This window comes from Agelaius tricolor, unplaced genomic scaffold (assembly GCF_023055355.1).
Source record: "Agelaius tricolor isolate 1412-34295 unplaced genomic scaffold, bAgeTri1.0.p SCAF_18, whole genome shotgun sequence".
NCBI lineage: Eukaryota > Metazoa > Chordata > Aves > Passeriformes > Icteridae > Agelaius > Agelaius tricolor.
In genome coordinates this window covers 2,802,484-2,829,331 of record NW_027269278.1, presented here as the reverse complement: position 1 = coordinate 2,829,331, position 26,848 = coordinate 2,802,484, and the positions used below count along the sequence as shown (strand labels likewise).

Below are 26,848 nucleotides of genomic sequence, written 5' to 3'. Positions count from 1 at the left end.
CAAGAACGTCATTTAGAGATACTTAGACGAATATTTTACTCACGAGCTTTAGTGCTTCAGACATTGATTTCTGAAAAAAGGAAAACTACAATGATTCGATTAAACGTAAATCTGTATAAACTAAGGAAACACTAGGCTCATCCCCTAGGAAAGGATGTCAAATATTTAAAGTCCTGAAACTTTACTTTGAGAGTTTCAGCTGCATTTTTATTTGTACCCATAATTGAATTCTGTAACAATAAGCTCCCTGACTTCAAGAAGTATGCAATTGCTCTCGTCCCACTTGTGTTAATAACCCGGATAGCTTTGTTTCTTCGGGATATGCTATCTTCCCGTTTTCTGTATGGGAGGCTGTTGTTGAAGGTGCTTCTGAACAAAAACGATAAGCTTAAGAATAAGCTACAGGGCAAAATATCTATTTTAACTTACGTATAATGACATTAGAAAGTAATGAGTTTCCCGCGCGATTAAAGAACGCCGGCCACAGAATGCCTCTGCCTTCCTCCCGATGGTGATAGCCTGGAGGATGAAAGCAGAGATGGGCTGGAGAAATGCGGAGGCAGGAGATCGGCGCTGGACGAAAAGCGCCATCTCGGTGGCGACCGTGGCCTGTATGGAGCAAGGCAGGGCGGGCAGCGCTGGGCAGCGCTCGGTGCCTGCAGTGCCGGGAGGAGGCTGCGGGCGCCGCTGTTGACCGAGAGGAGCGAGAGGAAGCTCGGAGCGCTACCGGCAGCCCCGCCCGCTGCGGATCGGCTCGCTCGGTTGTTCGCTCCGTGTCCGAACGTGCGGTCCCCGATCGTCCCCGCGGTGCTGGTCCATTGTGGAGCCAGGCGGAGGCAGCGTCAGCTGCGCACGGTGCAGGAGGTGCGAGCATTGAGTGGCAGCGGGATTGGATCGGCGGTGCTGCGGTGCCGGCGGTTCCGCGGGCGAGATGTGCGCGGCGGGGAGGCGCTGGGGCCGGCGGCAGCGAGCTCTGCTCTGGGCCGTGCTGCTGGCGGCGTGGGAGGCGGTGTGGGGGCAGCTGCGCTACTCGGTGCCCGAGGAGATGCCCAAGGGCTCGTTCGTGGGCGACGTGGCCAAGGACCTGGGGCTGCAGCTGCCGGAGATCCGAGATCGCGGCGTCCAAGTGGTCTCCGAAGGTAGGACACAGTATTTCGCTTTGCACGGGAAGACGGGACATTTAGTGACGGCAGAGAGGATCGACAGAGAGCAGCTGTGCGAGAGTGTGCAGCAATGCGTGCTGCGCTGTGAGCTGATAGTGGAGGGGGAAATGAAGTTCTATGAAATGGAAGTGGAGATCACGGACATTAATGATAACGAGCCCATTTTCCGAGAGACGGAAAAAGAATTAAGAGTGAGTGAGATGACAGCCCCAGGGTCGCGGTTTCCCCTCCGAGAAGCACAAGATCCAGATTCTGGCCGGAATTCGCTGCAGAGCTACGAGCTGAGCGGTGACGAGCACTTCTCACTGGCCGTGCAGGCGGGCCCCGGCGGCGATCAGCGTCCCGAGCTGGTGCTGGCCAAGGCGCTGGACCGGGAGGCGGCGGCGTTTCACGAGCTGGTGCTGAGGGCGAGCGACGGCGGCGATCCGGCACGGACGGGCACGGCTCGGATCCGCGTGACCGTGGTGGACGCGAACGACAACGCGCCCGTGTTCAGCCAGGCGGAGTACACGGTGCGTGTGCCCGAGGACGTGCCCGTGGGCTATGTCCTCGTCACCGTCACGGCCACGGACGCCGACGAGGGGCTGAACGGGCAGGTGAAATACAGCTTCCATAAAATTTCAGACCGGGCGTCGGAACTTTTTGACCTGGACTCTGAGTCAGGAAAGGTAACAGTGAAAAATTATTTGGATTTCGAGGAAATCTCCTCCCATGAACTTGAGGTTCAGGCGCATGACGGGGGAGAGCTTTTTGACACTGCGAACGTTATTATTACAGTTACAGACGTCAACGACAATGCGCCCAAGATTTCGGTACGATCAGCACTGAGCGAGATTTCCGAAGACGCCCCGACGGGGACCGTGGTGGCCCTGTTGCATGTCCAGGATCGAGACTCGGCGGCCAACGGCGAGGTGCACTGCTCGATCGACAAGGACGTTCCTTTCCGGCTGCAGAGCGCTCACGGCAGCTACTACAGCGTGGTGACGGCGAGAGAGCTGGACCGGGAGCAGGTGTCGGAGTACAACGTGACGGTGCGGGCGGCCGACGGCGGGTCGCCGGCGCTGCAGAGCAGCGCGGTGCTGGCGCTGCGGGTGCTGGACGTGAACGACAACGCGCCGGTGTTCTTGGAGGAGCGCTACAGCGCGCGGCTGGCGGAGAACAACGCGGCGGGCGCGCTGGTGCTGACGGTGCGCGCCACGGACGCGGACTGGGGGCAGAACGCGCGCGTGCGCTACCGGCTGGCGGAGGGGCGGGTGCGGGGCGCGCCGCTGTCGTCGTACGTGTCGGTGCAGGCGGAGACGGGCGCGCTGTACGCGCTGCGCTCCTTGGACTACGAGCAGCTGCGCGAGCTGCAGCTGTGCGTGCGGGCGGAGGACGGCGGCGCGCCGGCGCTGAGCAGCAACGTGTCGGTGCGGCTGCTGATCGTGGACGAGAACGACAACGCGCCGCAGGTGCTGTACCCGGCGCCGGCCGCAGCGGCGGGCTCGGGCGCTGCTGCGGCGTGGTCGGGCGTGGAGCTGGCGCCGCGCTGGGCCGAGGCCGGCGCGCTGGTGGCCAAGGTGGTGGCGGTGGACGCGGACGCGGGGCAGAACGCGTGGCTGTCCTACGAGCTGGCCAAGGCCACGGAGCCGGGGCTGTTCCGCGTGGGGCTGCACAGCGGCGAGGTGCGCACGGCGCGCTCGCCGCTGGCCCGCGACGCGGCGCGCCACGTGCTGCTGGTGCTGGTGCGGGACCACGGGCGGCCGGCGCTGTCGGCCACGGCCACGCTGAGCGTGGTGCTGGCCGAGAGCGTGGCCGAGCTGCTGGCCGAGCTGGGCAGCGCGGCCCACGAGGCGGCGGCGCCGGGCGAGCCGGCCGCCAGCCTGACGCGCTGGCTCGTGCTGGCCGTGGCCGCCGTCTCGTGCCTCTTCGTGGCCTTCCTGCTGCTGCTGCTGGCGCTGCGCCTGCGCCGCTGCCACCGCCAGCAGCTGCTGCCGCCGGACAGCGGCGCCTTGCGCGGCGTGCCCGTCTCGCACTTCGTGGGCATCGACGGCGTGCGCGCCTTCCTGCAGTCCTACTCGCACGACGTGTCGCTCACGGCCGACTCGCGCAAGAGCCACCTGCGCTTCTCGGCCGCCAGCTGCTGCGACACCCTCCCGGCCCGGCCGCCGCCCGACGAGCCCGCGCCGCTGCTCGGGGACGGGGACCCGGCCGGCGCCCTCCCCTCGGACTCCGCCCCTTCCTCGGTGAGTTCCTCTGGTCAGATTTTCTCCGCGACCCTTTCTTGCGATGCAGCCCTGCCCTTTCCCCGCCGTGTTCTTTGGCTTGCCTAGGAAAGTTTGTCTAGAAGCATGGTAAAGTTTCCTTCGATGAAAGTTTGACGGCTGGGGTCCATTGGTGTCGGTATGTAAACTTGGGTTGGGTCCTCAGCCTTCCAGTTCGTGAAGAAGGAAGAGGGAAAAGGCTGCTGCTGGCAGGCTCTTGCTTAGGTCGAATGTTTGGGTATTGATTACGTTCCAGGTATTGTTCTCCTATATCAGCTGTGCTGTGTAGAATCTGTGTTCTTGATAGCATTGGCTCTCCTGATGGGATGGATCTCATTGCTAAGAAATTCAGCTTTTTGGGAGGTTCACGTGTCTTCCCAAGAGCATTGGGAAGACACGTGCATGAATATTTTGAATGTGTCTTGAACACAAAGCTGATGGATTTGTGTTGAACCTCTTTGCATGTTCTTCTCGGCCTTTCTTGTTCTCCATGATACATAATGAAGGTCAGCAGGAAGTATTTGTGTCATTCACGCTTTGGTCTTTTTTGGGAAGAGGGGATTGGACCAGGCAACAAATGGTCTTTGGTGCTGTCTGTCTACCTGTTTTGAAGACGAAAGATCCTTTTGAAGTTTTGATTCTTTGAAAAACCTGTGTGTGGCTGCATGTGGAGCATGAAATTCAGGAGGAAATGGCAGAACTGCTTTGTTTTGTCTTGTTTTTCCAGGTAGGGCTATGTCAGATGGAGCTGGATGAGCTTTAGTTATAAAATATTTAGCATGGCAAGAGAATTGCCTGGATGGGAAGGAGAGATTCAAGGTGCAGTGGGAGATACAAGGTGGGCATAATTCCCTGTGAGCAGATATTCACTGTGTCAGTGTCTCTTGGAAGGCTGCTCTGAGAGACCTATGAAGTCTCTTCCCAGAACTGCAGTGAGCAGCAAATGTAGCTTGCACAGCACAGAGATGTACAGAGAGCTGTGTGCAATTGGTGCTGGGAAGAGCAATGGTCTGGGGAACTGGGCCTCCACTGTCCCATGTTTGTAAGGTATATGGGTGAAAGGACACCATGGATGGTGTGAAGGGTTGGGAATCTGAGTGCTGTGAGCTGTGTGTGAATGTCTGCTGAAAGACTCAATGGATTGTTTTCCTCCATTCCCTTTCCAGTTCCTACTTCAGGGATGAAGCAATGTGAGGTTTTTCTTCCCCAAGTAATTGTCTAGAAGATCTGTATTCCAGCTGCCTGGAGAAGAACTCTGGAAGGATCTTGCTGAGTATTTCAGCGTCATCATAATGGTGTCACTTCACAGCTTAATTTTGTACTTTTGACAGATGGGGTATGGGAATTGCGAGCTGTGTATTCAGTGCTTATATACAACAACATCAATCGTCTACTTTGACTTATATAACCCAGAAGAGTGTTGGGAACTCTTCAGTTCTGCAGATGTTAACTTTCTGTCTCATTCTTCTGATCATCTGAAGATGGTTCTTTCATGTTTATAGGTGAAAAGAGAGAGACTTCCTTAGAGATGTTTCTTGAGAATATCTCTTTAATTAATGCTTTTTCTTGTCCCATGGCTAGGGTGAGATGTCGAATATTATCAGTAGTAAGGAGATACAGTTGAGGAACTTTCCTTTTGATGAAGCCTCTCTAAATTCTGAAGGTCTCTGCAATCCATGGGAGCTGTGACAGGTTTACGTGGGACTGTTGCTTTTGTGGTGTGTGAGGAGGTCCTGGTGGAGACATGGCAGGTGTTTTGTTGATCCCAAGGGCTATTGCTGGTCTTCTGGAAATTAGTCAGGAGGAGTCTTATGATTTTCACTTGTGTGGTTTGGACTGACGTGGCCTAGTTTGGGTTCCATATCCCTTTGCATCAAGAGTGGTAGTCACACATGCTTTGAGGAGTTCATGTGCTGAAGAATGGTGATGTTGCCTTTGAGGTGATACTTGGATGTGTGGGTCTTTGGCAGAGCTGGAAATAATTTGTGGCCTGTATGACATTTCCCACTTGTTGAAGTAATATGGAGGAGCAGAATAATGTTAGTTGTGATGTTTGTGCTCTGAGAAGCTGTGCACACAACTTTTCTTCTAATGATGTCTGTATGGAAAATTTGCTGTCATGTAATGTTTTGGCAGAGAGAAGAAGTCTGTGTGTGCAGAGACAGGGCTGGTGCTGGAGTTCAGTGTGATACAGTTCAAAATGAATGAATGAATTGTGTCCAGCTCTGTTTGTCCTGGTATTTAGATGATGCCCCCAGCTGTGGTTCCAAGCTTTTCCTTTCTCTTTGTGTCCAAGGCAATGACAGTGTGGGGCCTGTGGAGTGACTCCTGAGTGAGGCCCCTGTGTATTGGTTCCAGTTCAGTTTCCTGGGTTGTGTATATCCTGCAGTTGAGCCAATCTGCAATGTGAGGCCATGATTGATACTCTTCTGGTGTTTCCCATTCCTAACTGGGTTGATTAAGGTTTCTTTGGATAATTGGGTTGGGTTGTTTTTTTGTTGGTGTGCTTGTATTTGTGTCAAGGAGTAAAGTTGATCCTCATTTTGCCTGGAAATCCTGCAAACTCCAAAATATAATTATCCAGTGGGGAGAGTGTCTCTCATCCATCCCTTGAAGCTGTACTTGTAATCATCTTATCCTAGACACACAGAATCATAGAAAGGTTTGTGTTGCAAAGCACCTTAAGGATCCTCTTGTTCCAGGTCCTGTGTCATGGGCAGGGACATCTTCCACCAGAGCAGGTGGCTCAGAGCCCCAGCCAGCCTGACCTTGCATATGTCATTCAAGAAATACAACTTCATGAATGGATGTTTCCCCAAGCTGTTGCTTTCTCTGTGGCCAAAGTGGAACCAAAATTTTGGTTTGCATTGATGGTGAAACTGAAGGCTGTGAATGCAGAGTGAGGAGGGTGAGAGCTCAGTTCTGTGCCAGGCAAATGGGGGACTCAGTGTGGGTTTGGCAGAGAAATGGTTTGATTTCATGCTTGGTGCCAAAGGCAGTGCCCTTGCTATTCTGATCCTGGTGTCTCTGTCATGAAAGATAATTACAGTCTTCTAACAATAACATTTTGCACAGTAACTGTTCATGTAGAACCATGATTGTTGGCTGGAAGAGGCAATTAATCCTGTGTAAAACCTCCATCATCTCTATCTCTAGGCCACATTGTGATATGGAGTTTCTTCAGAATTATAATTACACTTTCATTCATGCCTTTGTTTCCAGGAAGGTTGCAGCTCATTTCCCCAGTTCTGGTCATTACTTTGAAATATGAAACAGTGACTGATGTTTTTCAGGATGTCCTTTTTTCAGCCACTTAGAACTAAAGAGTGTGTGTGGGGAATAGGAAGCAGAAGCAATAAGAGAATCTGTTGTGATTTGTAGAAGATTTACCTTGAGAAAGAGGCCAATGAGAAGTTGTTTAAAGTGGTGGTTTCCTACCTGTGCCAGGTGAGCAGGCCATGCAATAGAAAGAGTTGCTGAGGAGAGGACTCATTGTTCAAATGAACCCCCCTATCCTGCTGTGCTGTGTGAGTCTTGAGAGCCACACTTGCCCCTTGAGACCTCAGTAACTTCCAGGTGCTCTCAGGTGTGAATTTTAAAGCCTGCAAACAAGGCCTGGAAGACTTCACAGTGAGCATCAATGACTACTTGTTATTCAATAGTGCTTCCTATCCTTATCTGATTCATGTTTTGGGGTTTTCTGCAGGTCTTCTTGTTGCTGTTGTTGTTGTTTTTTGTAGAGTTTTTTTTTTGTTTCATTTTGTTTTCCCTTGATTTACTCCGTGTGTGGCTAGACTTTCTATTATCAACAATCCATCTGTTTTGAGCAATGTATGGTGTGTTAATGTCCCCTGCTCTTGTTGCAGTTGGAGTGGAAGGCAGGAGATATGAGAGTGACTTTGTGTTCTGTTCCTGTTGGGAGAAATAGATGTAAATATGACTTTAGTAGACTTTGCCTCTCTGTGGAACAGAGCATGTGATAAAGGTGTGGAGGAGATTCCCCCTAAGCCAATGGTGTGATGAGCCATTCTCAGCTGGATGACTGCTGATCTTTTAGTATGATTATCATTTATGTGCTCTAGAATCCTTCAGTTCCTTATCATAATGGTGGTGAGCAGACAATTGTAGCTCCCTTCTGGGTGTGGCTGCAGTGCATTATCATCTCATGAGAGATTTGAGCAGTGAGGAGATGGCCACAAGCAAAACCCCACAGTGGCCTGGTGTGGATCTCCAGGGATGGGCTGGAGAAGTGGCCCCGTGCAGCCATCATGGAATGGATCAAAGTGCAAGGTCCTGCAGCTGGGGTGGGGCAATCCCCAGTTGAAAGAGAGAGTGGGGGATAGGGAAGAGCTTTGCAGAGAAGTGCTTTGGGTTATTGGTGGGTGATGAGGTGGGACATGAGCTGCCCATGGGCACCTGCTGCTGGAATTGTGTCCTGCACTGCATGACAAGCTCTCTGCCTGGCAGGTTGAGCGAGGTCCTTCACTCCCTCTGAACTCTTTTTGTGAGAGCATGGACTGCATGCAGATCTTGGGCCAATATCTCACTGGACATGCCAGAGTTCCCAGAAGGATGATGGAGGTGGCCTGAGAGTTGGAACATTTCTTTTATGATGAAGAACTGCAGTAGTTTGTGTCTTCCAACACAGAGAAATGATAGGTCTGTGTTGACTTTTGAATTTTTTTATAAACCGTTGTTAGGAAAGATGGGGCAAGCGCTTTTTATGAGGTCTAGGGTTCATTGTATACCATGTTGTTGTTTTCCACTAAAAGAAAGGTGTTTTTGATTAGGAGAAAGCTTTTCAGTGTGAGTTGTGTCAAAAAGGAAGATATTGCCCCGAGAAATTTTGGATGTGCCTCCAACATCCAAGTCTATCAGGAAGTGTTCCTGCTGGTGTCTGAGCTGTGGATTATATGGCCTTTAGAGAAAAGTATAAATTGGAAACTGAAAATATTGATTGCTTGCCTATCAAGGGGGCTCAGAGTTGCTTTACACTTTCTGTTGTCAGGCACTCAGATGTTGAGATGCAGATGAAGCAAGTTTTATGAATCAGAAAGAAAAGAGTAAATGTTATTCTCCTACCTTGTCATAGGGGATGCTTATTTTACTTTAGGTGGATCTATATCTCCAACTAATTGATCCCAGACAGTAAAAGAAGAATTCAAGACAAGTTTGAAAAAGCTCTGGATGTCTCCCTATATTATAGGTTAATGCTGGTATAAATGAAACGTGATTCTATTACGAGAAGCTGAATTCCATTCTTTACTGCCCTGCAATGAATGTTTCTTTCTGACTGTTCAATGTGACTGAAAAGAATACCCTGAAAGCACCGGCCAGCACATGTCAGATAGAAAGGGCTTGGAGTGGAATTAAGGCAGAGCTGCTGCTGTGGGTGTTTGCAGTCGGGGAGAGCCCCCGGGGCCGGTGCAGGCGCTGAGCCCCGGCCAAAGCCGGGCCCCGTTGAGCGCGGGCATGCGGCGGCTGCGGTGTCGCGGCGGCGCCTCCGGGTGTCGCTGTTGGCCGGCGCCGAGCGGCGCTGGAGCCGCCGCCGCCGCCGCCGCCGCAGCGTCCTGCCCCCGCAGGCTGCTCGCTCGGCCGGCGCCGGCCACAGCGGCAGCGGCACCGCCAGCAGCAGCAGCGGCGGCGAGAGGCGGCGAGAGGCGGCGCGGCGAGCTGGGTGTGTTTGAGCGGTGTCTGTTTTGGGCGGCGAGAGCGGCTGGAAGGGAGGCAGGGCAGCGGCAGTCGGCAGGAGCGCGGCGAGCGCAGTGGGCAGAGAATGGCGGTGAGGCAGAGGCGGCAGAGGCGCGGGCCGGGCGGCGGGCGAGCGCTGCTGGCCGCGCTGCTGCTGCTGCTGTGCGTGAGGTGCCGGGCGGCGGGCGAGCGGCTCCGCTACGCCATCCCCGAGGAGCTGGGCAGAGGCTCGCTCGTGGGGCCGCTGGCGCGGGACCTGGGGCTCAGCGCGGACGAGCTGCCGGCGCGCAAGCTGCAGGTGGCGTCTGCCGGCAAGAAGCAGCTGAAATACTTCACTGTGAATGAGGAGAACGGGAACCTGTATGTGAACGAGAGGCTGGACCGGGAGGAGATGTGCGGCGAGTCGGCGACCTGCTCCGTCAGCTTCGAGGTGCTGGTGCACAACCCACTGAACATTTTCCACGTCGAAGTAGCGATCGAGGATGTGAATGACAATTCCCCGACCTTCAGCAAGGCTGTTCTGGATCTCGAAATTGATGAATGGACTCTTGCCGGTGCTAGTTTTCCTTTGGAGACGGCTCGAGATGCGGACGCAGGAAGTAACTCCCAGATGACTTACCAGCTCACCAGCAACCCGTCCTTCTCTCTAGCCTTAAAGGAGAATCCCGACGGAAGCACGCAGCCAGAATTGGTGCTGGAGAGAGCGTTGGACCGGGAGAAGCAGAGCTCTTTTGATCTCGTGTTGATGGCGGTCGATGGCGGGGACCCCGCGAGGTCTGGGACTGTCCAAGTTCTTATCAACGTGACAGACGCCAACGACAACCCGCCCGTATTTAGCAAAAGCCTCTACGAAGCGGGAGTGTCAGAGAATTTGCCAGCGGGGTCACTGGTACTTCAGGTACAGGCGACGGATGCAGACGCGGGCACCAACGGGCAGGTGTCCTACTCGTTTGCCAACGTCCCTGACGCTATCCGTGCATTGTTTGCTGTCGATAGGGAAACTGGGGAGGTCAGGACAGTGGGTCCCCTCGATTTCGAGGAGAAGAGTAAATACACATTCGGCCTGCAGGCGAGGGATGGTGGGGGTTTGGTATCACACTGCAAGGTGCAAATAGACGTCATAGACGAGAACGACAACGCACCCGAGATCACGATTCTGTCACTGTCGAGCCCAGTGCCTGAAGACTCGCCAGTCGGCACGGTGGTAGCCCTGCTGAATGTAAACGACCCAGACTCCGGCGAGAACGGTGAGGTGTCGTGCTCGCTGTCGGGAGAGGCGCCGCTGTCGATCGTGGCGTCGTCGGGCGGCTCGTACAAGGTGGTGACATCGGGCGCGCTGGACCGCGAGCAGGCGTCGGAGCAGCGCGTGACGGTGGTGGCCCGGGACCGGGGCAGGCCGGCGCTGTGGAGCAGCAGGGAGCTGGTGCTGGAGGTGTCGGACGTGAACGACAACGCGCCGGTGTTCGAGGAGGCGGCGTACAGCGCGTACGTGGCGGAGAACAACGCGGCGGGCGCGCTGGTGCTGCGCGTGCAGGCGCGGGACGCGGACGCGGGCGCCAACGGGCGCGTGAGCTACTGGCTGGCGGGCGGCAGCGCGGGCGCGGCGGGCGCGGCGCCGCTGGTGTCGGTGGAGGCGCGGAGCGGCGCGCTGTACGCGCAGCGCTCCTTGGACTACGAGCAGTGCCGCGAGTTCACGGTGGCCGTGCGGGCGCAGGACGGCGGCTCGCCGGCGCGCAGCTCCACGGCCACGGTGCGCGTCTTCGTGCTGGACCGCAACGACAACGCGCCCAGGGTGCTCTGGCCCGCGGCGGCGGCGGCGGCGGGAGAGGCTCCGGGAGGGGCAGCGGCGGCGGCGCCTTTCGAGGTGGTTCCGCGCTCGGCCGAGGCCGGCTACCTGGTGGCCAAGGTGGTGGCGGTGGACGCGGACGCGGGGCGCAACGCGTGGCTGTCCTACGAGCTGGTGCAGGCGTCGGAGCCGGCGCTGTTCCGCGTGGGGCTGCACAGCGGCGAGGTGCGCACGGCGCGCGCCGTGGGCGAGCGGGACGCGGCCAAGCAGCGGCTGGTGGCCGTGGTGAAGGACCACGGGCAGCCGGCGCTGTCGGCCACGGCCACGCTGCACGTGGTGCTGGCCGAGAGCTTGCAGGAGGCGCTGCCGGAGCTGAGCGAGCGGCCGGCGGGCGCCGAGGCGGCGGCGGCGGCCGAGCTGCAGTTCTACCTGGTGCTGGCGCTGGCGCTGCTCTCGGCGCTCTTGGTGCTGAGCGTGGCGCTGGCCGTGCTGGCGCGGCTGCGCCGGGCCGGGCCGCCCGCCGTGCTGCGCTGCCTGGGCGCGCAGCGCTTCTCGCTGGCCGGCGCCGCCTTCCCGGCCGACTTCTGCGAGGGCACCTTGCCCTACTCCTACAACCTGTGCGTGCCGCCGCCCGCCCGCGCCCTGCCCGAGGCCGCTTGGCCGTCGCCGCCGCCGCCGGTGCCCATCCTGTCGGCGGAGGAGCTTCTGGGCGGCGATTCCTGCGACAAGCCGAGCCTGAGCAGTACTGCCGTGACGGGACAGCCACTGGCCGAACCCGACGCACCGCAGGTCTGTAAAGCCTGAGCTTCTTCTTTTTTTAGAATTTCCCGAAACGTCATCTTTTTTTCCCCACGTGTTTTTTTTTTTGTCTGGTGTCAGTGGGTATTCGTCATCTGTCATCTCATGTAGCAGCGGAAATTTGTAATTTTTTTCTCGGTAGCAGCTTTAGATGACAGGCTCTGACTGTAGCTCTTCTTTCGGCTAGTAGTAGCACTTTTCAGTGTTTCTCTTTGTTTCCCGGAGTTGTGTTTATGTGAGTTGCACAGTCCTGTCTCCGTGATGGACTGAGGTAAGGAACGGGCTACCTCCCTGTCATAGCAAGCACGGAGCCCTTGGTTCTTCCTTGGTCACAGGTTCAGGTTCCGCCACGAGATTTTGTCTTCAACACTCGAGCTCGCTAAATTAGAATGTGTTAGTAACATTGAAAGCAGTTTTGTATTCTGTGGAAGGAGAACGTTTGGTTCTGAAGGATGGAGTCGAGCAAAAAACCGAGATCCCTCTCCCCTGGTGTTGGAGCTTTTATCCTTCCTGACAGATTTGTTCAGAATGGGTGTGCTTGGAACTCGTGTATAGCTTTACACGTTCGTTCAACTTTGTTTTGTCCCGGTTAGATTTAGAAAGGAAACGAACGGGGAAAGTTCCATTATGAGTGAAAAAGAGTTTGTCACCGGTTTTGGGGGGAATGCAGTAGTGAGGCTAGATGGCTTCGTTTATGCATCCTGGCTGGCAGTTCACTCTCTTTTGCTCTGCAACTTTTTGATTCCGTACACTGGTGAGAATGCTGAAAGATTTCTGTTTAGAGATTGTTATTTTTCTATCCTCTTCTCAAAACGATGTTGGGGCTTTTAGTATATCTCAAATATATCGAGAACAGCAAACTTTTGCAATTCTGTTTGGTAGGGCAGACATATGAGATACGAAGGGATCCCATATCAGGGAGATTGGCAGAGGAGGGTTTTAGATGAATGGTTTACTAACGAACTACTTACACGTGGATTTCAGAAAAAAAGGAAACATTGAATGACTTGAATGAATTTAATGTGAATAAACTAAAGAAACAGTAGGTGTATCTTAGGAAGGGATGACAAATATTTTATGTTCAGGAAATTTCCTTTGAGAGTTTTAGCTGCATCTTTATTTGTACTTGTAATTCAGTCCTGTTACAATTAGCTCTCATATTTCAAGAAGCATGCAATTGCTCTCGTCTCACTTGTGTTAAAGAACCTGATAGATCTGTGTGTTTGGGATATGATATTTTCCCGTTATCTGTATGGGAGGCTGTTGTTCAATATGTTTTTGAAAAAAAAAGGATAAGAGTAACAATAAGCTCCAGGGTAAAATACAAAAAATATTTTTTAAATTTACACTAGTAAGTGATGAGTTACCCGTGCTGTTAGAGAACTCCGGCCACAGAATGCCTCTGCCTTCCTCCCGATGGTGATAGCGGGGAGGATGAAAGCAGAGATGGGCTGGGGAAATGCGGAGACAGGAGATCGGCGCTGGACGAAAGGCGCCATCTCGGTGGCGACCGTGGCCTGTATGGAGCAAGGCAGGGCGGGCAGCGCTGGGCAGCGCTTGGTGCCTGCAGTGCCGGGAGGAGGCTGCGGGCGCCGCTGTTGACCGAGAGGAGCGAGAGGAAGCTCGGAGCGCTACCGGCAGCCCCGCCCGCTGCGGACCCGCTCGATCACTCGCTCGCCGGATTTCTGGTTCGGAAGCCCGGCGATCTGCGATCGTCCTCACAGTGCGAATCCGTGCAGGAGGGGAGGAGAAAGAGACTACGACAGGGGCCGGTGAGCGGAGAGTCCTGTAGGAAACCACAGCAAGCGCGGGTACCAGAGCAGCAAGAGGCAGCGAGGAGCCGCCGCGGGCGAGATGTGCGCGGCGGGGAGGCGCTGGGGCCGGCGGCAGCGAGCTCTGCTCTGGGCCGTGCTGCTGGCGGCGTGGGAGGCGGCGTGGGGGCAGCTGCGCTACTCGGTGCCCGAGGAGATGCCCAAGGGCTCGTTCGTGGGCGACGTGGCCAAGGACCTGGGGCTGCAGCTGACGGAGATCCGAGATCGCGGCGTTCATATCTTGGACAAAGGTAGGACGCAGTATTTCGCTCTTCACGGGAAGACGGGACATTTAGTGACAGCAGAGAGGATCGACAGAGAGCAGCTGTGCGAGCGAGTGCAGCAATGCGTGCTGCGCTGTGAACTGATAGTGGAGGGAGAGATGCAGGTTTATGGGATCCAAGTGGAAATCACGGACATTAATGACAACGCGCCCAGCTTCAGAGAGGCTGAGACAGAGCTGAGAATGAGCGAGATGACAGCCCCCGGATCGCGGTTTGCCCTGGCCGAGGCTCACGACCCGGACTCGGGCCGGAATTCCCTGCAGAGCTACGAGCTGAGCGGTGACGAGCACTTCTCGCTGGCCGTGCAGGCGGACCCCGGCGGCGATCAGCGTCCCGAGCTGGTGCTGGCCAAGGCGCTGGACCGGGAGGAGGCGGCGTTTCACGAGCTGGTGCTGAGGGCGAGCGACGGCGGCGATCCGGCACGGACGGGCACGGCTCGGATCCGCGTGACCGTGGTGGACGCGAACGACAACGCGCCCGTGTTCAGCCAGGCGGAGTACACGGTGCGTGTGCCCGAGGACGTGCCTGTGGGCTCTGTTCTCGTCACCGTCACGGCCACGGACGCCGACGAGGGGCCGAATGGTCATGTGAAATATTTGCTGAAGAAAATCACAGGGAAAGCCTCGCAGATTTTCCAGCTCGATGCTGAGATAGGAGCGGTCACTCTGTTAGGGAGCCTGGACTACGAGGAGGGCAATTCCTACGAACTGGAGGTGCAGGCACATGATGGCGGAGCTCTTTCCGACACTGCCAAAGTTATAGTTACCGTAACGGATGTGAACGACAACGCCCCTGTACTCACAGTGTCGTCGGCGCTAAGCGAGATCTCTGAGGATGCGCCGTCAGGGACGGTGGTCGCCCTACTCCACGTGGAGGACCATGACTCAGGGGCCAACGGCGAGGTTCGCTGCTCACTCGATGGGGACGCCCCGTTCCGGCTAGAGAAATCCTATGAAGATTACTACCGTGTGGTGACAGCGAGAGAACTGGACAGGGAGCAGGTGTCGGAGTACAACGTGACGGTGCGGGCGGCCGACGGCGGGTCGCCGGCGCTGCAGAGCAGCGCGGTGCTGGCGCTGCGGGTGCTGGACGTGAACGACAACGCGCCGGTGTTCTTGGAGGAGCGCTACAGCGCGCGGCTGGCGGAGAACAACGCGGCGGGCGCGCTGGTGCTGACGGTGCGCGCCACGGACGCGGACTGGGGGCAGAACGCGCGCGTGCGCTACCGGCTGGCGGAGGGGCGGGTGCGGGGCGCGCCGCTGTCGTCGTACGTGTCGGTGCAGGCGGAGACGGGCGCGCTGTACGCGCTGCGCTCCTTGGACTACGAGCAGCTGCGCGAGCTGCAGCTGTGCGTGCGGGCGGAGGACGGCGGCGCGCCGGCGCTGAGCAGCAACGTGTCGGTGCGGCTGCTGATCGTGGACGAGAACGACAACGCGCCGCAGGTGCTGTACCCGGCGCCGGCCGCAGCGGCGGGCTCGGGCGCTGCTGCGGCGTGGTCGGGCGTGGAGCTGGCGCCGCGCTGGGCCGAGGCCGGCGCGCTGGTGGCCAAGGTGGTGGCGGTGGACGCGGACGCGGGGCAGAACGCGTGGCTGTCCTACGAGCTGGCCAAGGCCACGGAGCCGGGGCTGTTCCGCGTGGGGCTGCACAGCGGCGAGGTGCGCACGGCGCGCTCGCCGCTGGCCCGCGACGCGGCGCGCCACGTGCTGCTGGTGCTGGTGCGGGACCACGGGCGGCCGGCGCTGTCGGCCACGGCCACGCTGAGCGTGGTGCTGGCCGAGAGCGTGGCCGAGCTGCTGGCCGAGCTGGGCAGCGCGGCCCACGAGGCGGCGGCGCCGGGCGAGCCGGCCGCCAGCCTGACGCGCTGGCTCGTGCTGGCCGTGGCCGCCGTCTCGTGCCTCTTCGTGGCCTTCCTGCTGCTGCTGCTGGCGCTGCGCCTGCGCCGCTGCCACCGCCAGCAGCTGCTGCCGCCGGACAGCGGCGCCTTGCGCGGCGTGCCCGTCTCGCACTTCGTGGGCATCGACGGCGTGCGCGCCTTCCTGCAGTCCTACTCGCACGACGTGTCGCTCACGGCCGACTCGCGCAAGAGCCACCTGCGCTTCTCGGCCGCCAGCTGCTGCGACACCCTCCCGGCCCGGCCGCCGCCCGACGAGCCCGCGCCGCTGCTCGGGGACGGGGACCCGGCCGGCGCCCTCCCCTTGGACTCCGCCCCTTCCTCGGTGAGTTCCTCTGGTCAGATTTTCTCCGCGACCCTTTCTTGCGATGCAGCCCTGCCCTTTCCCCGCCGTGTTCTCTGTGTTTCATAGGAGACTTTGTTTAAAAGCATTGTCAAGTTTCCTTCATTGAAGTTCTGAAGGCTGGTGCCCATTGCTGTCTTTGTGTGAACCTTGCGCGGGTCTTCAGTCTTCCACTTCGTGAAGAAGGAAGGAGGGAGAAGGCTGCTGCTGGCAGAGTGTTGGTTAGGTTGGATGTTTGGCTGTTGATCTGGTTCCAGGCATTGTTCTCCTGTATCAGCTGTGCTGTGAAGAATCTGTCTTGCTCTTAGTAGTAGATCTTCTGAAGGGATGGATCACGTTATTAAGAAATACAACTTTTTAGCAGGCTCGTGTGTCTTCCCAAGAGCACAAGTGCTTTAAAAGTAGAATGTGTCTTGAACAAAATGCTGATGGCTTTGCGTTCAACATTTCTGTATCTTGTTATCAGACTTTATTGTTCCCCATGACACATAGTGGAGATCAGCAGGAAAAGTGTTTGCATCAGCCATGCTTTGGTCGTAGTCCCCAAGAGAGGATTGGACCAGGCAACAAGTGGTCCTTGATGATGTCTGTCTGTCTGTTATGAGGATGAAGGATCCTCTTGAAGTTGTGATTCTTTGAAAAGCCTTTGGGTGGCTGTGTGCAGAGGAGGAAATGGCAGAACTGGATTGTTTTGTAATTGTATTTTAAGATAGAGCTCTGTCAAATGGAGCCTTGGTTATAAAATTTTTAGCATGTCAAGAGAATTGCCTGGATGGGAAGGAGAGATTCAAGGTGCAGTGGGAGATACAAGGTGGGCATAATTCCCTGTGAGCAGATATTCACTGCCTCAGTGTCTCTTGGAAGACTTCTTGGCTTTTCCTTTGAGACCTGTGAAGTCTCTTCCCAGAACTGCAGTGAGCAGCAAATGTAGCTTCCAGAACACAGAGATGTACAGAGAGAGCTGTGTGCAATTGGTGCTGGGAAGAGCAATGGTCTGGGGAACTGGGCCTCCACTGTCCCATGTTTTTAAGGTATATGGGTGAAAGGACACCATGGATGGTGTGAAGGGTTGGGAATCTGAGTGCTGTGAGCTGTGTGTGAATATCTGCTGAAAGACTCAACGGAATGTTTTCCTCCATTCCCTTTCCATTTCCTACTTCTGGGATGAAGCCATGTGAGGTTCTTCTTCCCCAAGTAATTGTCTAGAAGATCTCTATTCCAGCTGCATGGAGAAGAACCCTGGAAGGATGTTGCTAAGTATTTCAGCATCATCACAATGGTGTCACTTCAAAGCTTAATTTTGTACTTTTGAAAGATGGGGTATGGGAATTGCAAGCTGTGTATTCAGTGCCTATAAACATCAACATCAATCGTCTACTGTGACTTATATAACCCAGAAGAGTGTTGGGAGCACTTCAGTTCTGCAGATGTTAACTTTCTGTCTCATTCTTCTGATCATCTGAAGATGGTTCTTTCATGTTTATAGGTGAAAAGAGAGAGACTTCCTTAGCGATGTTTCTTGAGAATATCTCTTTAATTAATGCTTTTTCTTGTCCCATGGCTAGGGTGAGATGTCGAATATTATCAGTAGTAAGGAGATATTGTCTGATCAACGTTCCTCTTGGTGGAGTCTCTCTAAATTCTGCAGGTCTCTGCAATCCATGGGAGCTGTGACGGGTTTATGTGGGAGTGTTCGTTGTGTGGTGTGTGAGGCGGCCCTGGTGGAGACATGGCAGGTGTTTTGTTGATCCCAAGGGCTATTGCTGGCCTTCTGAAAATGAGTCAGGAGGAGTTTTATGATATTCCCTTGTGTGGTTTGGACTGAAATGGCCCAGTTTGGGTTCCATATCCCTTTGCATCAAGAGTGGTAGTCACACATGCTTTGAGGAGTCCATGTGCTGAAGAATGGTGATGTTGCCTTTGAGGTGATACTTGGATGTGTGGGTCTTTGGCAGAGCTGGAAATAATTTAGGGCCTATATAACATTTCCCACTTGTAGAAGTAATATGGAGGAGCAGAATAATGTTAGTTGTGATGTTTGGGCTCTGAGAAGCTGTGCACATGAGTTTTCTTCTAATGATGTCTGTATGGAAAACTTGCTGTTATATTATTTTTGGCCAGCGAGAAGAAGTCTGTGTATGCAGAGACAGGGCTGGTGCTGGAGTTCAGTGTGATACAGATCAAAATGAATGAATGAATTGTGTCCAGTTCTGTTTGTCCTGGTATTTAGATGAGGCCCCCAGCTGTGGTTCCAAGCTTTTCCTTTCTCTTTGTATCCAAGGCAATGACAGTGTGGGGCCTGTGGAGTGACTCCTGAGTGAGGCCCCTGTGTATTGGTTCCAGTCCAGTTTCCTGGATTTTGTATATCCTGCAGTTGAGCCAATCTGCAATGTGAGGCCATGATTGATACTCTTCTGGTGTTTCCCATTCTTAACTGGGTTGATTTCAGGGTTGTTTTTTTTTTTTTGATGATTTGTTTGCTTTGGTTTTTTGTTCGGTTGTGTGTTTTTTTGTTTGCTTGTATTTTTGTCAAGGAGTAGAGTTGATCCTCGTTGTGCCTTGCAATTCTGCAAACTCCAAAACATAATTACCCAGTAGGGAGAGTATGTCTCATGCATCCCTTGAAGCTGTACGTGTAGTCATATTATCCTAGAAACGGAGAATCAGAGAGTGGTTGGTGCTGCAAAGCACCTTAAGGATCCTCTTGTTCCAGCTCCTCTGCCATGGGCAGGGACATCTTCCACCAGAGCAGGTGGCTCAGAGCCCCAGCCAGCCTGACCTTGAATATTTCATTCAAGAAATACAACTTCATGAATGGATGTTTCCCCAAGCTGTTGCTTTCTCTGGGGCCAACATGGAATTAAAATTGAGGTTGTGATGATGGTGAAAGCAAAGGCTGTGAATGCAGAGTGAGGAGAGTGAGAGCTCAGTTCTGTGCTGGGCAAATGGGGGACTCAGTGTGGGTTTGGCAGAGAAATGGTTTGAGTTCATGCTTGGTGCCACAGGCAGTACCCTTGCTGTTCTGATCCTGGTGTCTCTGTCATGAAAGACAATGTCAGTCCTTCAAAAGTAACATTTTGCACAGTAACTGTTCATGTAGAACCATAATTGTTGGCTGGAAGAGCTAATTAATCCCATGTGAAACCTCCATTATCCACCTGTATCTCGAGGCCACATTGCGATATTGAATTTCTTCAGAATTATAATTTCACTTTCATTCAGGTCTTTGTTTCCAAAAAGGCAGCAGCTCATTTCCACAATTCTGGTCACTATTTTAAAATATGAAACAGTGACTGATTTTTTCATCACATCCTTAAGTCTGTCACTCAAGACTGAACAGTGTGTGGGGACTATTGGGCAGAACTGATAAGGGAATCTGTTGTAATTTTTCAGTCGATTTATCTTGAGAAAGAGGCTGATGAGTAGCTGATTAAAATGTTGGTTTCATAACTGCAAGGTGAGCAGGCCATGCAATAGAAAAAGTTGCTGATGAGAGGATTCATTCTTGAAATGAACCCACCAGTCTCTTGTCCCATCTAAGTCCTGCCAATGACTTCTACATCCTCTCAGGTATGAATTTTAAGGCCTCGAATAAAGGCCTAGAATACTTCACAGTGAGCAGCTCTGACTCCTTGTTGTCTTCTAATGTTTCTTTGTCCTGTCTGATCCATATTTTTGGGGTTTCTGTGGTTTTCTTGCTTTGTTTTGTTCTTCCTTGATTTACTCAGTAGGTGAGTATACTTACTATTGCAAACAATCCATCTTTTTTTAGTAACATATGATATGCCAATGTCCCCTGCTCTTGTTGCAGTGGGAGTGGAAGGCAGGAGATATGAGAGTGACTTTTCTTCCTGTTCCTGTTGGCTGAAATAGATATGAATATGACTTTAGTAGACTTTGCCTCTCTGTGGAACAGAGCATGTGATAAGGATGGAGAGGAGATTCCCTCAAAGTCAACGGTTTGATGAGCCATTCTCAGTTGGATGCCTGCTGATCTTTTAGTATGATTGTTTATCATTTGTGTGCTCTAGAATCTTTCAGTTCCTTATCATAATGGTGGTGAGCAGACAATTGTAGCTCCCTTCAGGGTGTGGCTGCAGGGCATTATCATCTCATGAGAGATTTGAGCAGTGAGGAGATGGCCACCAGCAAAACCTCACAGTGGCCTGGCATGGAAGAAAAGGCAGAGAGGGGAGCTCTGTGTGTGAGGCTAGAGAAGAACTGGGTCATTGCCTTACTGGTCACATGTCACAGATAACACCAGGCTGTGCCTGCTGGAGTGCAGTGGGATCTGAGTTGGTTCTGTAGAGCAAGGCAAACCCACAAAATGTCATTGCATCCGTCCATTTCCATGTGTTTCTGAGTCTTGCATTGCTTGTGGTCATGAGCTCAGCCTCAGGGTGTCTGATCTCATGTGGAAGGTCTCCTGTGTGCCAGCTGCCCCAGTGCAGGTGCAGTTGCCACACCCAGCTGTGATGTTTCCAGCTGCACAGAGGAAGGGTTTGACAAGCACTCCTGGTGTGCTCAGCCAGGAACCTTTTGTCTGTAGTGTAATCATGCAGGATCATCTGTGCTGCAGCTGTCCAAGTGCAGAGTGAGCAGGCAGCCCGGGCAAGGTTTCCATGGACAGAGCAGGGCCCAGTGGGAGAAGGTGTGCAGTGTCCCCCAGGCCATCCCCCAGAGGAACATGCTGGGCAATCAGCTGGAGGCTGTCAAATGGCTGAGGAACAGGCTGGAGAGTCACCTGCAGAGAGTTACAGGCAGTGGCTCCATGTCCAGGTGCAAAGCAGGGACTTGTGCTGTCCCTCAAGGGCCCTGACTGGGCCCAGTTCTGTTCAGCACCTGCATGGCCAATGGTATTGAGGCACCTTCAGGCAATTTGCAGCTGACACCAACTGGAGTTGATTCAGTGCAGGGCAGAGATGGCAGCCAGGGATGGGCTGGAGAAGTGGCCCCGTGCAGCCATCATGGAATGGATCAAAGTGCAAGGTCCTGCAGCTGGGGTGGGGCAATCCCCAGTTGAAAGAGAGAGTGGGGGATAGGGAAGAGCTTTGCAGAGAAGTGCTTTGGGTTATTGGTGGGTGATGAGGTGGGACATGAGCTGCCCATGGGCACCTGCTGCTGGAATTGTGTCCTGCACTGCATGACAAGCTCTCTGCCTGGCAGTTCGAGAGAGGTCCCTCCTCCCTTCTGAACTCTTTTTGTGAGAGCATGGACTGCATGGGGATCTTGGGCCAATATCCCACTGGACATGCCAGAGTTCCCAGAAGGATCATGGAAGTGGACTGAGGGTTGTCTGCAGTGCAGATGGGCTGAAGGAATTTTAGGTCTTCAGTCATAGAGAGAAATGATCCCTCTGTGTAGACTTTCCAGTTTTTTTAGTGTATCAGTTTATGAATTAGCCTTTTGGAAATATGGACAGAGTTCCTTTAAGAAGGGTCAGTGATCATAGTACAGCTGACAAGTGTTTTTAACTAAGAGAAGGGACGTTTTGATTAGGAAAAAGCCTTTCAGTGTGGGTTGTGAGAAAGGGGAAGATATTGCCCAGAGAAATTTTGGATATGCCTCCAATGTTCAAGTCTAGCAGCAAGTGTTCCTGTTCATGTCAGTGGTGTGGATTAAATGACCTCTGAAGAATCCTTCATACTGCAAACATTCTTTGGCTGTATGAAGGACTCAGCATTGCTTTGTACTTTCCATTGTGAGGTGCTCAGATATGGAGATGCACTTGAAGCAAGTTTAATGAGTCAGAAAGAAGAGTCTATGTTATTCTGCTGTCTTGGGGTAGGGTTTGCTCAGATTGCTTAGGGTGATCTATATCTCAAATTAATTTGTTTCAAGTAATGAATAACATAATGCATAACCATTTAAGACATGTGACAAAGTGCGTGAAAGCTCTTGAAGTCTTCCCCATATTATCGGTTATTGCTGGTGTTAATGGCCCATGATTTTATTAAGAGCAGCTTAGTTCATTTGTTTTCTGCCCTGCCATGAAAATTTGCTTCTGACTGTTCAGTGTGACTGAAAAGAATGCCCTGAAAGCACCCGTCAGCACATCTGAGATAGAAAGGCCTTGGAGTGGAATTAAGCCAGAGCTGCTGCTGTGGGTGTTTGCAGTCGGGGAGAGCCCCCGGGGCCGGTGCAGGCGCTGAGCCCCGGCCAAAGCCGGGCCCCGTTGAGCGCGGGCATGCGGCGGCTGCAGTGTCGCGGCGGCGCCTCCGGGTGTCGCTGTTGTCCGGCGCCGAGCGGCGCTGGAGCCGCCGCCGCCGCCGCCGCCGCAGCGTCCTGCCCCCGCAGGCTGCTCGCTCGGCCGGCGCCGGCCACAGCGGCAGCGGCACCGCCAGCAGCAGCAGCAGCGGCGAGAGGCGGCGAGAGGCGGCGCGGCGAGCTGGGTGTGTTTGAGCGGTGTCTGTTTTGGGCGGCGAGAGCGGCTGGAAGGGAGGCAGGGCAGCGGCAGTCGGCAGGAGCTCGGCGAGCGCAGTGAGCAGAGAATGGCGGTGAGGCAGAGGCGGCAGAGGCGCGGGCCGGGCGGCGGGCGAGCGCTGCTGGCCGCGCTGCTGCTGCTGCTGCTGTGCGTGTGGTGCCGGGCGGCGGGCGAGCGGCTCCGCTACGCCATCCCCGAGGAGCTGGGCAGAGGCTCGCTCGTGGGGCCGCTGGCGCGGGACCTGGGGCTCAGCGCGGACGAGCTGCCGGCGCGCAAGCTGCGGCTGAGCGAGGAGAAGCAATACTTCACGGTGAATGAGGAGAACGGGAACCTGTACGTGAACGAGAGGTTGGACCGGGAGGAGATGTGCGGCGAGTCGGCGACCTGCTCCGTCAGCTTCGAGGTGCTGGTGCACAACCCGCTGAACATTTTCCGCGTAGAAGTGGGCATTGAGGACGTTAATGACAATTCCCCGGTCTTCAGCAAGGCTGCTCTGGAACTAGAAATTACCGAATTGACAGTGCCCGGGACTCGTTTTCCTCTAGAGATGGCCCGAGATGCGGACGCAGGAAGTAACTCCCAGCTGACTTACCAGCTATCCAGCAATCCATCCTTCTCTCTCATCTTGGATGAAAACCTGGGTGGAAAGAAGCAACCCGAATTAGTGCTGGAGAAAGCATTGGACCGGGAGAAGCAGAGCTCATTTGAGTTCGTGTTGACAGCGGTAGATGGCGGCGACCCTGCGAGGTCCGGGACTGTAGAGATTCGCATCAACGTGACGGATGCAAATGATAACCAGCCCGTATTCAGTCAAAGACTATACGAGGCGCGAGCAGCGGAGAATCTGCCGGCGGGGTCGCTGGTGTTGCAGGTGGTGGCCACGGATGCGGACGCAGGCTCCAATGGGCGGGTGTCCTACTCCTTCGGCAACGTCCCGGATGCAATTCGCAGATTGTTCACTGTCGACAGTGATAGTGGAGAGATCAGGTTGGTGGGTCCCCTCGATTTCGAGGAGAAGAATAAATACATCTTCGGCTTGGAGGCGAGGGACGGTGGCGGGCTCACCGGTCACTGTGAAGTGCAGATAGACGTCACGGACGAGAACGACAACGCACCTGAGATCATCATTCTGTCCCTCTCGAGTCCCGTGTCCGAGGATGCCCCGACTGGCACCGTAGTGGCCGTGCTGAAAGTTCGGGATCGGGACTCCGACGAGAACGGTGAGGTGTCGTGCTCGCTGTCGGGAGAGGCGCCGCTGTCGATCGTGGCGTCGTCGGGCGGCTCGTACAAGGTGGTGACATCGGGCGCGCTGGACCGCGAGCAGGCGTCGGAGCAGCGCGTGACGGTGGTGGCCCGGGACCGGGGCAGGCCGGCGCTGTGGAGCAGCAGGGAGCTGGTGCTGGAGGTGTCGGACGTGAACGACAACGCGCCGGTGTTCGAGGAGGCGGCGTACAGCGCGTACGTGGCGGAGAACAACGCGGCGGGCGCGCTGGTGCTGCGCGTGCAGGCGCGGGACGCGGACGCGGGCGCCAACGGGCGCGTGAGCTACTGGCTGGCGGGCGGCAGCGCGGGCGCGGCGGGCGCGGCGCCGCTGGTGTCGGTGGAGGCGCGGAGCGGCGCGCTGTACGCGCAGCGCTCCTTGGACTACGAGCAGTGCCGCGAGTTCACGGTGGCCGTGCGGGCGCAGGACGGCGGCTCGCCGGCGCGCAGCTCCACGGCCACGGTGCGCGTCTTCGTGCTGGACCGCAACGACAACGCGCCCAGGGTGCTCTGGCCCGCAGTGGCGGCGGCGGCGGGAGAGGCTCCGGGAGGGGCGGCGGCGCCTTTCGAGGTGGTTCCGCGCTCGGCCGAGGCCGGCTACCTGGTGGCCAAGGTGGTGGCGGTGGACGCGGACGCGGGGCGCAACGCGTGGCTGTCCTACGAGCTGGTGCAGGCGTCGGAGCCGGCGCTGTTCCGCGTGGGGCTGCACAGCGGCGAGGTGCGCACGGCGCGCGCCGTGGGCGAGCGGGACGCGGCCAAGCAGCGGCTGGTGGCCGTGGTGAAGGACCACGGGCAGCCGGCGCTGTCGGCCACGGCCACGCTGCACGTGGTGCTGGCCGAGAGCTTGCAGGAGGCGCTGCCGGAGCTGAGCGAGCGGCCGGCGGGCGCCGAGGCGGCGGCGGCGGCCGAGCTGCAGTTCTACCTGGTGCTGGCGCTGGCGCTGCTCTCGGCGCTCTTGGTGCTGAGCGTGGCGCTGGCCGTGCTGGCGCGGCTGCGCCGGGCCGGGCCGCCCGCCGTGCTGCGCTGCCTGGGCGCGCAGCGCTTCTCGCTGGCCGGCGCCGCCTTCCCGGCCGACTTCTGCGAGGGCACCTTGCCCTACTCCTACAACCTGTGCGTGCCGCCGCCCGCCCGCGCCCTGCCCGAGGCCGCTTGGCCGCCGCCGCCGGTGCCCATCCTGTCGGCGGAGGAGCTTCTGGGCGGCGATTCCCTCGACAAGCCGAGCCCGAACAGCACCGCCGTGACGGGAGAGTCGCCGGCCAATCCCGACGCACCGCAGGTCTGTAATTTCGGGCGCTCGTTCTGTTATTGAGACTTTCCTATCATGGTCCTTTCCCCCCTCTTTCTCTCGGCATAGGGTCCATGACAAGTCCCCGTTTGTGTCTCCATGTAGCTGCAGAAAGTCTTCATCTTTTCTTGGTATCGGCTTCTGTTTCGGATGAGATGCTTTGAGTATAATTCTCTTTTTAACTTGGAGTAGTGGTCACCTGTTTTCCGGGGTTATTTTTTTGTGGGAGGCACACACTTATCTCCATAAATTTAGGAAATTATTTAACAAACTGAATTAAGGAAAGGGCTATGCCCCTTCCATGGAGAGCAGGACGCTAGCAGTAGCACCTGGCTCTTCCTTGGGAACAGAGTCAAGTTCAATGGAAGAGGTTTTGTCTTCAAAACTCGTGCTCTATAAATTAAAATGCGTTTCCATTGCTGATTCTGTGTGATGTAGTTGGACAGGAAAAAAATCACTGATAATGATGTTGTAGCTTTTTTCCCTTCCTGTGTTTATTCAGAAAGTGCATTTGAAACTTGTTTATAGCTTTAGACAAATTCGTTTATTAATGGTTTTGAGGGGGGTGTCCTATTGGACTCAAAGGAAACGTTTCTGGAATGTTGTGTTCTGCATTCTGAGTGAAAGAAAAGAATGTCGCTTCTTTTAGGGGTAATGCAGTAGTGGGCTTGGGTTCATTTTTTCATCCTGACTGGCAGTTCCTTGTTTTACTCTTAATTATATTTATTTCATACAGAGGTGAAAGTGCAGAAAGGTTTGCTTCAGATGTTTTTCTTTTTCCTTTCGTCTTTACCCTAAGGGTTTGAGATTTATGGAGATGTCGGTTTTCTGGACATCAGCGAGATTTTAAAATTCTGACTCTTCACAAGGATAAGCATCTGAGATAGGAATGTGTGACAGTATCAAGGAGATTAGCTAAATGACAGTTCAGGCACTTGAATCCAACTCGTTTGTACATTTTTCACGGGTAATCAGAGTTTCCAGCGGGAAACTGTACTTTTCCCCTACTGTTCTACAATTCTTTTCCTTGAATTGTTGTACCAACCTGATTAAGAAATTATTCCTCTGATAGTTTCTTAATACACTTCAATGCTTTACAAGTTGATTCCTGATAAATTCTTTTTCTTGTGGCTGTAGAATTACTTGATGAGGTGTATATGTGTAAAAAGTAAGGAAACAAGAAAATTAACTGAGGATAGCGAGATTGAAACATTTGAATCTTCGTCCCTTCAAGTTTCCCTTTCAGACTATTGGCTGCATCTTTATTTCTACCTCTAATAATCATATAAAAGTTAGCTTCCTGACTTCAAGAAGCATGCAATTGTTCTCATCCCGCTTGTGTTAATGAGCCTGACAGCTCCGGTTATCGGCGTGTGTGGGTGTGTATCTAATGTTTTCAATCTCAGACCCCGTTGCTGAAGAGGTTTTTGAACAAACACGGTTGGACTGATGGTAATCTAGAGCTTGTAATGTGAAAAACATGCTTTAATTTACATATATTGCCTTTAGTAAGTTATTAGTACCTCCTGCGGTAGAAACACCACCCCCACATTCATCCTGACCGTGATCCCGTGAAGGATCAAAGCCGAGGTCGGCTGGAGAAAAGGCGGTGCAGGAGGTCACCGCTGCACGAGAAAATTGTCTCGGTGGCAAATATCGGGTCCTCCCGAGCTGTCCGTGGGAAGGCAGAAGCGCAGCGCTGGGCAGCGCTCGGTGCCTGCAGTGCCGGGAGGAGGCTGCGGGCGCCGCTGTTGACCGAGAGGAGCGAGAGGAAGCTCGGAGCGCTACCGGCAGCCCCGCCCGCTGCGGATCGGCTCGCTCGGTTGTTCGCTCCGTGTCCGAACGTGCGGTCCCCGATCGTCCCCGCGG

The 26,848-nt window shown here is 54.9% G+C and overlaps 4 protein-coding genes across 4 annotated transcripts in view; all 4 read left to right on the top strand.

Annotated features, from left to right (window-relative positions):
* Positions 1–51: 51 nt before the first annotated feature.
* On the top strand, positions 52–9,093 carry LOC139597949 (protocadherin gamma-A10-like). Its single transcript, XM_071443774.1, has 2 exons — positions 52–3,388; positions 8,809–9,093. Exons 1-2 carry the CDS (start codon positions 932–934, stop codon positions 9,091–9,093), a joined length of 2,742 nt encoding a protein of 913 aa, XP_071299875.1. The 5' UTR covers positions 52–931.
* An 89-nt stretch (positions 9,094–9,182) lies between these two features.
* Positions 9,183–11,687, top strand: LOC139597948 (protocadherin gamma-B5-like). The gene has a single exon (XM_071443773.1). The coding sequence runs from the start codon at positions 9,183–9,185 to the stop codon at positions 11,685–11,687; it is 2,505 nt and encodes an 834-aa protein (XP_071299874.1).
* A 1,615-nt stretch (positions 11,688–13,302) lies between these two features.
* On the top strand, positions 13,303–16,094 carry LOC139597577 (protocadherin gamma-A12-like). The gene has a single exon (XM_071443023.1). The coding sequence runs from the start codon at positions 13,536–13,538 to the stop codon at positions 16,077–16,079; it is 2,544 nt and encodes an 847-aa protein (XP_071299124.1). The 5' UTR covers positions 13,303–13,535; the 3' UTR covers positions 16,080–16,094.
* Positions 16,095–22,281: 6,187 nt separating this feature from the next.
* The window catches only part of LOC139597947 (protocadherin gamma-A12-like), a 155,210-nt gene continuing 150,643 nt past the window's right edge, over positions 22,282–26,848 (top strand). The window contains exons 1-2 of the mRNA XM_071443772.1: positions 22,282–24,970; positions 26,703–26,823. Of these exons, the coding sequence (XP_071299873.1) occupies positions 22,502–24,970; positions 26,703–26,823 (2,590 nt within the window). The 5' untranslated portion in view covers positions 22,282–22,501. The remainder of the gene's footprint in view (positions 24,971–26,702; positions 26,824–26,848) is intronic.

Coding starts and splice junctions, on each gene's coding strand:
- LOC139597949 (XM_071443774.1), top strand. CDS start 932: ATGTGCGCGGCGGGGAGGCGCTGGGGCCGGCGGCAGCGAGCTCTGCTC. Junction 3,389..8,808: donor CGGACTCCGCCCCTTCCTCG/GTGAGTTCCTCT, acceptor GGGTGTTTGCAG/TCGGGGAGAGCCCCCGGGGC.
- LOC139597948 (XM_071443773.1), top strand. CDS start 9,183: ATGGCGGTGAGGCAGAGGCGGCAGAGGCGCGGGCCGGGCGGCGGGCGA.
- LOC139597577 (XM_071443023.1), top strand. CDS start 13,536: ATGTGCGCGGCGGGGAGGCGCTGGGGCCGGCGGCAGCGAGCTCTGCTC.